Raw genomic sequence first — 13,415 nt, forward strand, 5'->3', positions numbered from 1 at the left:
GCGATTGCCATACCACCAGAGCACCGGAATTTGAATGTCCATTGGATATGTATAGAGGATATTCCCTCCTCTAGTGCCTATATTTATACTATTCAAGACTGCATCATCACGGGCACTAAAGAATTAACCCCACACCGGCTTCGCCCTCACATGCCGTTTTAAATCAGATATCTCATAACTGATTCCAACAAGTACTTTTTCTGCCATCAAATTGAGCACTTGAATGGTTACCTATACTACAGCCGCGACGATTGTCGCTCTCCTCATCCTATGAACACTCAATTACGGATTTATCCAGTTGGTTGCAATCCACATACATTGGAGGTCTTGATCTATAGCGTGCACGCAGTTTCTTACATTGTGTTGTATTGTATTACACATGCAAAATAGGATAAATGGGATCCCCACCCCCTAAGCAGCGCTGCTTATTTTAATTGATTTTAGACATTTGGCATGGTGACAATAAATATTGCTTTTTAAGATAATCTGTATGGTCCTGGATATTTTGTACTGTGTATTTGTATTTGCATATAGAGGTTAAGTCCCATATGGTTGTGGGGAAATTTAATTAAAGGGCTATTTAAGACCAATTCCCTGATCCCCTGATGCTGGATTATTGGCCATTCTGCCAACTCCAAGCCCTAAATTCCTGTAATCCTGTCCTTGATTCTTAAACCTTGTTCCTGATCCTGTTCCTGGAACCATGTTCCTGATACACTGCTCCTGACTAGTAAGTCCTGCTTCTGCCCTTGTTCCCAACTTCCCACTGATCTGATTTCCCGGTTTGACCTTGGCCTGATCATCCCAATGGTGAGACAAGTTTTCAGAATAACAGTGATTTTACAGAATTGGATAGTACATGCTCTAAAAGTGGATATGAGGCCACCATATAATAATAAAGGATAATTTACCCCAATACTAAAATGTATAAGCTTTTTTAAAATCGCCTCTGTAGTCTGTATGGCACTTGAATCACTTGTTAAATAAATAGGGCTTGGGCTGGACATATTTGTATGCCTAGTTTTTTCCATCAGAGAGACCATCTCAGAGGGACTACTCCATGTTTAGTCCTTGCGAGGAAGATAATGAGATTCCAAGTGCCAAAACAATCCCCCTGCATAATGGGATCCTGCTAGCAAAACCATCACAACAAAGGGTCAAGGGCTTTGCAATCGAATTGTTTGCCTCAAAAAGACCAAACATGGAGTAGCTTCAATTTCCTTGTTTAGCTCAAGAATTAACAAAAAAAGCTATAGTGTACTACAGACTACAGACCATAAGTATGAAACAGAAAGTACAGAAACAAACCTATACTCATCTACGTGTCTACATAACCACACACACCAAGGGATTTGTATTTATAGAAATCTAAATGGTAACTTCCTTCTCTGTGCTCCTCATGCAAATACAACAAAAAATCATCATGTTTTTGGTCTTGCCTTAATTGACCAAAAAAAAGTGCAATCACTTCTCCTTTCTCACGAAGAATAGTCATCAACAGCATAACATAAGTCCAATTTTAGGGGGTCCTGTGGCTGTTATACACCAGCATATCCCCTCCATCAGCCTCAGCACACGCAAAGCTTCGACAAATATAACCCTTTATAGGAAGTGATACCCTAAGAGAAAATTTAAGAAAGGGCCTGGGCAGGCCCAAAAGGTTGCCACATTCATGTATTGTTTGGAACTAACAAAGCAATGTTTCACAGCATTTGTTTTTCTGAATCTCAATGAAAAATTAGGCAGGTGTCCCTTCCAACTAACACTTGTGGCCAAATACTGCTCTTTCTAATCTGGCCTTTCTTACCCATAAATCATTTATGTGTGCTATGCCAGAATTGGCAGTTTTGCACGTGACAAAAATAGTTGCGCGGTAGACAAAAATGTTGAGCGGTAGGAAAAAAAAACCTCATGCATCATATTATCCTCTCCTTCCACATTGAACAATGGGATTTGAGCAATTGGGATTTTAACACCCAGATATTATCTGTTGGTGGTCAGATTTATTAGAAGTGCTTGTGTTAGCAAGTCAGTTATATATACATTATATTACTTTTTTGGTGGCTTATCAATCTTATGATCATAATTTTGTAACTAAAAAACCCCTGTCTATGTAAATACATCTATCTGCATAGATTACTTATATGACAGGGGACAGGGAATGTGCATTGATCAATCTTTCTTTTTTTTTTCATTATGTTTGTAGTTAATTTGGCCAGATCAGTAGCACTCCCGTTGTTTTTAAGTATATTTTTATTTAACCATGGAGTGCTCCCACAACCTTTCCTTTTTACTTTTTGGTTGAACAGAAACAGATTGTAACAGTGTAATAGCAGATACAATTACCAGTAGACCAGAGTTAATGACAAAAAATCACATGTTTTTAAAAAACTGTCAACACTGGAGCATTTTTTTCTACTTAAAAATAAGTTGTAAATAAGCCTAGTGGATAGGAGTCCTCTAACAAAGTAGGGCATATGTGTAGTAGTATACTGAGTGAAACGTATGTGATTTTGCCTTCCGAATGCAATTCGTTGAATTTTGACAGTTATTAGCGAATGTTGACTCAAAGCAAAACATGGAAGTTTCGCTCATCACAGTCAATACAACTTGAAAGTAAAGAAAAATTGTCAGCCCAGAAGTGAAATTAAGAAGTGAAACGAAAAAAAAAAACACCCATGGAATTTAGATTGCTACAAAAAGTCTACTATATTTTGCTACTGAAATGTTATCCATAGACATTAATATGTATCTCAAATTTTTTTACTGATTCGTGAATTTTCGCATACTGTAGGTGCACACATTTTTTATCAAAGTGAAACAGGACAGATTTACTCATCACTACAAATGATTATTAAGTTCTCATCTCACATAACATCAAGATATTAATGCAAATTCTAGCATTTCTATGTGTACAATGCCTTATTCCAACATAAAACCAAAAAAACACTGCACATCTTATTACTTAATCAAACAAAGGAAGCTTATCCAAAAATACTGTACAGCATTTTCGATATGAAAGGATGTGGTACAAAGGGTTATATTTATCAAAGAGTGAAGTTAATAGTGAAGTTCCGCCACTAAAGTGAAATTCCGCCACTTTCCATTCATTTCCATGGGATTTTTAAAGGCGTATTTATCAAAGGGTGAACTTTCACCCATTGATAAATACGCCTTTGAAAATCCCATAGAAATGAATTGTGAGCTGCGGAATTTCATTCTAGTGGCAGAACTTCACTCTTTGATAAATTTACCACAAAGTGTCCTCCAATTATAGAGGAGGAAAGTCACACAGTTGCTTGGGGTCCCACACACACACCACTGAGACATAATCAGAGGCTAAAGCTTAACAGCAGTTCTGTAGCTTCATAGGAAGAAGACAGAGAGGATTGTGATTGGTTAGCTTGAATGCATGCCTAATAGTGAATGGACAATGACTAGAGTGGGAAGACAGAGGTATAAGGAAATGTGGCTCATCATAGTACAAAAACAAATAAATAATGATAATGCATGGCAAGTTGTTCAAAGAAAAGTTTGAGCTTGAGGTTTTCTGCCGTGAAAAGTAAAAAGTAATGTAATAAGCAATAACTGTATTGTAAGGGCCATCAATATATCCATTGGAGTTTCATGCAATGTGCCTTCTTCAATTGGCATTCCATACCATAAATGATAGAAGAACCATGATGGAAAGAAAGATACTACAGATATAAATATGATCTTGTAAGGTTTACTTGCTCGGGCCAAGTTTTTCTTCTTCATCCTGAGAGCATTTCTGGCATAGCAGAGCGATTACAACAGATAGCAGGAAGAAGTCCAATATAATTTGAAAGATGAACATGACCCATCTTGCTGACTTTTCCTGGTTAGAACCAGAAAGTGTATCATTGTAGCAAATGTTAATTCTATTGTTTTTTGGCAAATGAACTAAACAAAATGGCCAAACCCCACACAAATGCAGATGCATGGTGATAGATCATATGTCTTCTGTACCAGACTGGAAAAATAAGTGGTCAAGGCTGATTACTGTCAATAAAGCTGCATGGACATTTATTCCTTAAAGTTGCTCCTTGCTAGGGTCTCTCTAGTTACAGAGGAATTGGCAGTCATATCTGACTTGTCCTCAAAACTTCTGTTAAATGGGTTTAAAGCTGACTCAATCAGTGACAGTACAGACTTTCGTAATGTCTTCTTAAAGTTTTCTGCAATGAAGAGGTAAAGTAATGGGGTAAAGCAATAATTGAAACAGATAAAACATATTATGAGGACCATCAGTATATCCAGAGTAGTTTTGTGGAATCTGCCTTCTTCAATGGTCATTCCATACCATAAATGATAGGGGAACCAGGATACAAAGAAAGATGCTACAAATATAAATATAATCTTGTAAGGTTTACTTGATCTGGCCAGATTTCCCTTCTTCATCTTGAGAGCAATTCTGACATAGCAAAGAGTGATTACAGAAAATGGCAGTAGGAAGCCCAATATTAGCCGAAAGCTGAACATCACCCATTTCAGTTGTATCGCTGACTTTTGCCAGATTGATCCAGAAAGTGTATAATCATTGTAGCAAATGGTGGTTTTATTGTCCTCCAGCAGACGTGTCTGGCGAAATACTAAGTACGGGGAGCTAAACAAAATGGCCAATCCCCAAATACTAATACAGATGGCAGATGCAAAGAGATTCTTCATGTGTCTTCTGTACCAGACTGGATGAAAGACTAAGCTGAAGCGATCAAGGCTGATAACTGTGAGAAAGAAAACAGATGCATACATACATACCGAATCTAATGAATGAATGGATTTACACAAGAAGGTTCCCATTATCCAGTGGGGATTCATTATTAAACACACTGCAAGGAATGGCATTACGAATGTAAAAAGTAAATTGGATAAAATGTAATGAAAAAGCCAAGTGGTGTTGTTACTCTTGCGCATCCTGAATCGGAGGACCCAGAGGTAAAGGGAATTCACAACCAGTCCAAACAGATTGCTCACAAGTACGGTAATTGTAACTAATATATTGGCTGGTGTTATTAATGAGTAGGTCAGTCGAGTAGTTGTGTTCATGTGAAAATCCAATCCTGTTCCCCGAGACATTTCACACTAAAAGCAGAAGAAACATTAAAACATATATGTGAAGCATTCCTAAACAGAGACATATGATGGAGTATGAGAATAAATAACAATAATCTATGCTCATTATGACATATTTCTTTTGCAACTGTAAGGGATTTAGGTGGAAGTTTAGGTGGACCGCCCGACCCCTTTCTGGCGTGAAATGTGAGTGCCGTGGGAAGAGGTGGGGGGCGGCAAAATGAAGGTCGTCTAAGGAGGAAAAATGGACAGGATCGCCCCTGGAGTACAGGCAAATATAATTGGCTAGCCATAAATAACCATTAAGACTGAAGGGATGTAATGAATAATATTCTCAATAACAGGGAGTTAAAAACCTTAACATTTGCACCACGTTACTGGCATAAAAAAATAGATGAAAATTAGAGAACAAAAGTTATAGACCAGTAAGTCTGACATGTGGGGGGGCCTAAATATCAACAGTCTCATTTTTTAAATGGTTTCAAGAATCATTAAAACCACAACTAAACATACAAACTCTAAAATTAGGAATGTCATGAGATTTATTAAAAAATCTGAATAAAACAAATACAAATACAAAATTACTCTGAACATTGCTGTAAAATATACAAGGACCCTGGAAACCTATAAAAATTGGAGTTCTTAGGACACTTCCTATCGAAAAAAAAAATATGAAAACCTCTAAAAGTCTGAATTGATTTAGGGGCTGATTCACTAAGGGACGAGTATCGAGGGTTAATTAACCCTCGATATTCGACTAGGAATTAAAATCCTTCGACTTCGAATATCGAAGTCGAAGGATTTAGCGCAAATACTGCGATCGTATGATCGAAGGAATAATCCTTCGATCGAACGATTAAATCCTTCGAATCGAACGATTAAATCCTTCGAATCGAACTATTCGAAGGATTTTAATCCAACGATTGAAGGAATATCCTTCGATCAAAAAAACTTAGGAAAGCCTATGGTGACCTTCCCCATAGGCTAACATTGACTTCGGTAGCTTTTAGCTGCCGAACTAGGGGGTCGAAGTTTTTTTAAAGAGACAGTACTTCGACTATCGAATGGTCGAATAGTCGAACGATTTTTAGTTTGAATCCTTCGATTCGAAGTCGTAGTCGTAGTCGAAGGTCGAAGTAGCCCATTCGATGGTCGAAGTAGCCCAAAAAATACTTCGAAATTCAAAGTTTTTTTACTTCGAATCCTTCACTCGAATTTAGTGAATCGGCCCCTTAGAGTAGTCCAAAAAGATCAGCACAGCTCCCGTTGACTTCTATAGGACCTCAATACCTCCTGTATTAGTGGTTTTCATGGATTTTACACTACATAAATCTCAGATCTTTAGAGGTTTTTTTTAATTAGAAAATCAGACATTTTTAGAGATTCTTGGGAAAAATTTTTTTGATTGTTAGTAAATAAGCCCCCCCAAGTGTGAGCAAATGTTTGAAGGGTAAAGTTGCCAGATCACTATTTTTTTGTGTAGGTTTAATAAAGGATGGGGCAACTCTAAATTACAGGTGAAATTGTATTCTTTTTGTGGTTTATGGTTCCACCTCATCCTCTTGAATCAAAGATGGCATAAACTAAGATACTCGATCATCCCATTATCTGAAAATGTATGCTGGTGGGTAGAAGTGATTTAAAGACCTACTTGCACAGTGTTTGTTTAATGAATGGTCTATTGGTTTCCTCAGTGGTTTAGAATAATGCTTTAGAACTGCAGCTAGCTTCAATGGCAGCCCCTATTGCTACTTGGTTATAATCTATTTCTGAAGAAAACAGCCAAGAATGAGAATGTTGTGTTGAGAAAAATCTCAAGCTGACTTGCAAGGGAGCATATGAAAATTCAAGACAAAGTCTCAATATATATGGGGCTCTGCCCTTCTCTTTTACCATCTGTGGGAGGCAAAATAGGAAGGTTGTAGACAAAGAAATAAAAATGCAAAACCACGAGCCAAGTGACTTACTACATCTGTGACATACACTGATTGCATTTGCTTAGCATTCCCTGTAATCAGACAATACCATTCCCTGGGTATCTATGCAGAATAGCTGAAAGCCCTATGAGTTTGGTTGCAATTGCTTTTTCATATTTCAAGACTCCTACCTTGTTTTACTCCAGAGCTTTGTATCTTGCTATTTGAAGGTGGTTTGAAATGCTGTCTATTATTCTTCATCCAGCACAAATAGGTGCTCGTAGCAGTAGAGCAAAATATTTATTTCTTGTTTGGCCAGATGTACAGAACTTCACTTTTACTAATATGCGGAAATGGAAACCACATAAACACTCTCAAACAAATTGCTGCACGTCCTATCACACAGTTTAGCAGAAAGGGAATGTCAACCCAAAGTCCTGTTGCCACAGTTTGTTTTATTTCAACAATTTTTTTTGTTGTTATTGATAAAGTATACAGTATGCAGAAAAGTAATGAAATGTATCAAACCATATATACCATGTGTTACTCTCAAACAATGGGAGACTTTTAAAAAATCTGGAGGGCAGGATAGTATTTCTATTCGTTTTTGTGGGTTTAGATTGTTCAGTTGTCCTATTATCGTTGACGGGCTGAACAATGGACGTCCAATTTCTATATACATGAGAGTGTGAAGGGGAAGGGTTATAAAAACATATAGAAGTGAGCTAAAGGAACTCTTTCACGGTCCTGAAAAAAGATGTACTTGAAAGTAGACAGACAGAAATTCTTAGTTGAAAGTATGTTTGCATTTAGTTATTGCATGTATCTTATATAGGGCAGTCTCCATAACTTTATGTTGTTCCAAAGGGCTATCAGCCCTCACTGATAACAGTCTGCATTTTGTATTTTGCAGAACAATTGCTAATGAGGGACAGGAGACCCTCTTGTTCAACATAAGTGCGATGAATGGGGCTTGTGTTTAACAGATTCTTACAAAGTAATAAAGTAACATAGTAAGTTAGGTTTAAAAAAGACACACGTCCATAAAGTTCAAACTTTTAAGTATAAATATCCTGCCTAACTGCTAGTCGATCCAGAGAAATGCAAAAACCCCTATTTGAAGCCTCTCCAATTTGCCTCAGAGGGGGAAAAATTTCTTCCTGACTCCAAAATGGCAATGGGACCAGTCCCTGGATCAACTTGTACTATGAGCTATTTCCCATATCCCTGTATTCCCTCACTTGCTAAACACCATCCAACCCCTTCTTATACCTATCTAATGTATCAGCCTGTACCACTGATTCAGGGAGAGAATTCCACATCTTCACAGCTCTCACTGTAACAAACCCCTTCCCAATATTTAGGCGGAACCTCTTTTCTTCTAATCGGAATGGGTGACCTTGTGTCAGCTGGAAAGACCTACTGGTAAATAAAGCAGTTTAGAGATTATTATATGATCCCCTTATATATTTATACATAGTTATCATATCTCCCCTTAAGCGCCTCTTCTCCAGCGTGAACATCCCCAATTTGGCCAGTCTTTCCTCATAGCTAAGAATTTCAATACCTTTTACCAGCTTAGTTGCCCTTCTCTGTACCCTCTCTAATACAATAATGTCCTGTTTGAGTGATGGAGACCAAAACTGTACTGCATATTCTAGATGGGGCCTTACAAGTGCTCTATACAGTGGAAGAATGACCCCCCTCCCGTGACTCTATGCCCCTTTTAATACAGCTCAAGACCTTATTTGCCCTTGATGCTGCTGACTGGCATTGCTTGATACAGCCAAGTTTATCATCTACAAGGACTCCAAGGTCCTTTTCCATAATGGATTTGCCTAGTGCAGTCCCATTAAGGGTATAAGTGGATATTTTTACATCTTTACATTTATCAACATTGAGGGGCCGATTCATCAAGAGTCGAATATCGAGGGTTAATTAACCCTCGATATTCGACTGTGAACTAAAATCGTTCGACTTCGAATATCGAAGTTGAACGATTTTGCGCAAATCCTGCGATCGATCGATCGAAGGATTTTTCGTTCGGAACGATTAAATCCTTCGAATCGAACGATTCGAAGGATTTTAATCCAACGATCGAAGGAAAATACTTCGATCAAAAAAAGGTTAGCAATCCTATGGGGACCTTCCCCATAGGCTAACATTGACTTCGGTAGCTTTTAGCTGCCGAAGTAGGGGGTCGAAGTTTTTTTTAAAGGGAAAGTACTTCGACTATCGAATGGTCGAATAGTCGAACGATTTTTACTTCGAATCGTTCGATTTCGTTCGAATTCGAACGAATTTAACCAATTCGATGGTCGAAGTACCCAAAAAATACTTCGAAATTCGAATTTTTTTCATTCGAATCCTTCACTCGAGCTTAGTGAATCGGCCCCTGAATCTCATTTGCCACTTAGCTGCCCAGATTGCCAGTTTGTCAAGATCATGTTGCAAGTGCCACATCCTGGATGGAATTTATTAGGATGGATAGTTTTGTGTCATCTGCAAACACTGATACATTACTTACAACACCCTCCCCTAAGTCATTAATGAACAAGTTGTCTTATTTTACACAAAAAATCTCTGGAGTTTTTATTGAGCTAAACAGAGCAAACAGGAAAACTGAAGCTACTCTATGGGGCTGATTTACTAAACTTATGCAAAAAAGTAGTGGGGAAAAAAAGTGCGGCTTTTTCAGAATTTATTATGCCACACAATTATGAAAATTCCAAATACAGAAATACTCCTGCTGAAACCCTGCCGAAAACATGTAGAAATCAATAGCAGACTGGATTCACTCATCATTAGCTACAAGCAAACAAAATAGAGTGGAGTGATCAATGCACATTTCCTGCTCCCCTGTATTTAATATGTACAGTATTGAAGTGCATGTGTTATGAAAAACTGACCAATTTTATGATCATAACTTTGTAACTAAAAACCCCTGTATTTGAACATACATGCACTTGCATAGATAATAAGTTACTTATAAAACAGGGGACCAATTGCATTGATCAATCCCCTCTCCTTTGTTTTAGGTAATAATAACCTCAGACTTTCAGTACTTCAGGTACTATCCCCTTAAATATGTGCAATATGCAGTTTTCCTAGAACTCCAACAAAGAGAGGCATTGGCAAAAAATTTTTAATAGATATTAGCTAGAATTGCATTGACAAGCATAAAATGAAATGCACTTGTAACCATATAGGGGCAAATTCACTAACCTCCGGAAATTCACCAGCAACGGCTTCACCGACATCACCACACTTCGCCAGGCGAAAATTTGCCAGGACAACGCTAATTCACTAAAATGTCAAGTTGCGTCCAGGGCACTGAACAATGGCGAAGTTTTGCTAGCATTAATTCGGCAAGCAAAGTAAACTTGCGTTAGCACTGGCTAATTTGCATACAGCGGGAAGTAAAATTTCAATGGATGTATATGTTGCAGCAAATACATTACACTACACAAGGCCAGGGAAGCTTAATAAAATAAAATAAAGGTGTTATATTGCCCTACACATGAGCCCAGTGTATAGTTTATGTGCCATATGTTAGGAAATGTAGGGGGGAAGCAGGGTACCCTAAAAAAAGATTACGATCTTTTGCAGCCTATCACCCTGAAAAACTGAAAAGTCACCAGTGTTTTTTTGGAACTTAGAAAATGTTTAAATTTTTTTTGAGCAATTCCTATCTACTCTATTGCACTTCGCCTGCTCTGAGGTGGTGAAGGCAAGTCTGGCACAAGAGGTAACATCTTTTTTGCATGAAGCAAAGTATTCCATCTCAACCAGTACTTTGATTTTTTTTTATCATTAATAACACAGGACTGAAAACACCGATGCACAGAGATGAAACTGCACACACTTTTACTAAATTCTACAGAATATGGAAGAGCAAGCAAAAGTTTTGTCAGAGATTTTATTTTTGAGTAGATGTGATAAAAGAGATATGTCATGTAGAATAAAGGACATATCAGATGTCACAATCAGGAAAGGTGCTACTACCTGCAGGTTTATTGAGATCTCCACACATTTACGGTACTGGTTGCGAGTGATTTCAGCAGCTCATCCTGGGTAAAAGTGCTGTGTTGGGGTACAAATATGGAGGTTTGTATGTGTTTTTGTGTTGTGACTTATGTTATGATGTGTCCTTCTGTCTCAGTACCAGAGCAAACAATATTTGCTGTCTGGTTTTAAAGCATTTTATGAAGGCAAGTGAAAATTAATTTGCAAAGTACAAATAGTTTGGTATTTAGAAGTATAATGGCTGCCATGCCCTGTGCACTGGAACCAGTTCAGACAGCAGAAACAAACATATGTAGGTTCACATGTCTAAATAATCTCATACAAGGAGGGCTTTATATTTATAGAAAGCCAAATGCCCATGCAAATTCTACCCAATGTCATCATCTTTTACTATTTGCCTTTATTGTTAGTACAAGCCACTTCTCCTTTCTGAAGAACACTAATGAAAAGCTAATGAGACCAACTCTAGCTGGGGCACTGTTCCTGTTATGCACCAGCATTCTTCATCAGTCTCAGCACAAACAAAACTTAAACTAATGTAACCCTTGTCCTTAAAGGGCATGTAAAGTCTAAAATAGAATAAAGCTAGAAATGCTGTATTTTGTATACTAAATATAAACATGAACTTACTGCACCACAAGCCTAATCAAACAAATAATTTTTGCTTTCAAAGTTGGCTACAGGGGGTCACCATCTTGTAACTTTGTTAAACATTTTTGCAAGACTAAGACTGTGCACATGCTCAGTGTGGTCTGGGCTGCTTAGGGATCGTCATAAACAAAGCTGCTTGAGTTCTGCATGGCTGGGAAGTAAGGCGGGTGCTCCCCCTGCTGTACATAAGTATGATTGTTTCCCTGCTCAGCAGTTAGGGACTGTCTGACAATTCCTATCCACAGCAGTAAATGAAGGGAGAATTTCACTGCATACAGTCATGTTTCTTATAAAAACGGTGCACATTTTTTAATTAAAGTATATTGGAGATAGGTTTCTTTTTCATTAAAGAAAGTAAAAATGGCATTTTATCTTTATATGCCCTTTAATAGCTTTATCCAGCTTTGCAGAAGCAAGCCCTCTCTTTCAGCTGGGCCCTTGCAAGGTGATAGAGAAAAGGTTGTAGGAAACTGAACTGTAACATCTACATAAGAACTTTGAGAAATGAGCAGGCACCGGTAATCTTAACCAAAATGTGATTCAGTTTATTAATAAGTGAGCTAATTATAAATAGATAATTATTACAAAGAGTAAGCACTTTTATATGGGAACAAAGAGAACTTAAAGATACTGTCATGGTAAAAAACATTTTTTTCCAAATGAATCAGTTAATAGTGCTGCTCCAGCAGAATTATTTGAAATCTGACATGGGGCTAGACATATTGTCAATTTCCCAGCTGCCCCAAGTCATGTGACTTGAGCTCTGATAAACTTCAATCACTCTTTACTGCTGTACTGCAAGTTGGAGTGACATCCCCCTCCCTTTTCCCCCCAGCAGCCAAACAAAAGAACAATGGGAAGGTAACCAGATAGCAGCTCCCTAACACAAGATAACAGCTGCCTGGTAGATCTAAGAACAACACTCAATAGTAAAAACCCATGTCTCACTGAGACACATTCAGTTACATTGAGAAGGAAAAACAGCAGCCTGCCAGAAAGCTTTTCTCTCCTAAAGTGCAGGCACAAGTCACATGACCAGGGGCAGCTGGGAAATTGACAAAATGTCTAGCCCCATGTCAGATTTCAAAATTGAATATAAAAAGATCTGTTTGCTCTTTTGAGAAATGGATTTCAGTGCAGAATTCTGCTGGAGTAGCACTATTAACTGATGTGTTTTGAAAAAAACATGTTTTCCGATGACAGGATCCCTTTAAGTTGTGAAGAATAAGTCTCAACTCCAAGGTAAACCTCCATATAGTGGGTCCTCTCCAGGGGAAGCTTTGCAGGGGTAAACTAACCTGAGCCCCTTTCCAGTCAATTGTCCCTGCACTTAAGCAGGTGTTGCCTTGGAATACTAACTACCCACTAACACTGCTGGGTGGAATCAAATACTGCTCTTGCTAAGCTGCCAGTCTAAAACAGAAGTCCTATGAATGTGCTATGCCAGTAACTGCTATCCATGGGTCCCTATTCACAGACTTTGACCATCACATGTTGACTAGAGATGGCGCGAACTGTTCGCCGGCGAACTTGTTCGCGCGAACATCGGGTGTTCGCGCTCGCCGGAAGTTCGCGAACGTCGCGCGACGTTCGCCATTTTGGGTTCGCCATTGTTGGCGCTTTTTTTTGCCCTCTCACCCCAGACCAGCAGGTACATGGCAGCCAATCAGGAAGCTCTCCCCTGGACCACTCCCCTTCCCTATAAAAACCGAAGCCCTGCAGCGTTTT

At 38.4% G+C, this 13,415-nt stretch overlaps 2 protein-coding genes across 2 annotated transcripts in view; one reads left to right on the plus strand and one right to left on the minus strand.

Moving 5' to 3' along the window:
* Positions 1-13,415, plus strand: part of LOC108697058 (chemokine-like receptor 1) — a 160,284-nt gene that overhangs the window by 93,182 nt on the left and 53,687 nt on the right. The window lies entirely within an intron of this gene.
* On the minus strand, positions 3,207-7,321 carry LOC121395646 (probable G-protein coupled receptor 33). Its single transcript, XM_041569696.1, has 2 exons — positions 7,202-7,321; positions 3,207-5,103 (listed from the first exon to the last, which is right to left on the minus strand). Exon 2 carries the CDS (start codon positions 5,095-5,097, stop codon positions 4,048-4,050), a length of 1,050 nt encoding a protein of 349 aa, XP_041425630.1. The 5' UTR covers positions 5,098-5,103; positions 7,202-7,321; the 3' UTR covers positions 3,207-4,047.

The sequence above is a fragment of the Xenopus laevis genome, chromosome 7L (assembly GCF_017654675.1).
Source record: "Xenopus laevis strain J_2021 chromosome 7L, Xenopus_laevis_v10.1, whole genome shotgun sequence".
Taxonomy (NCBI): Eukaryota; Metazoa; Chordata; class Amphibia; order Anura; family Pipidae; genus Xenopus; species Xenopus laevis.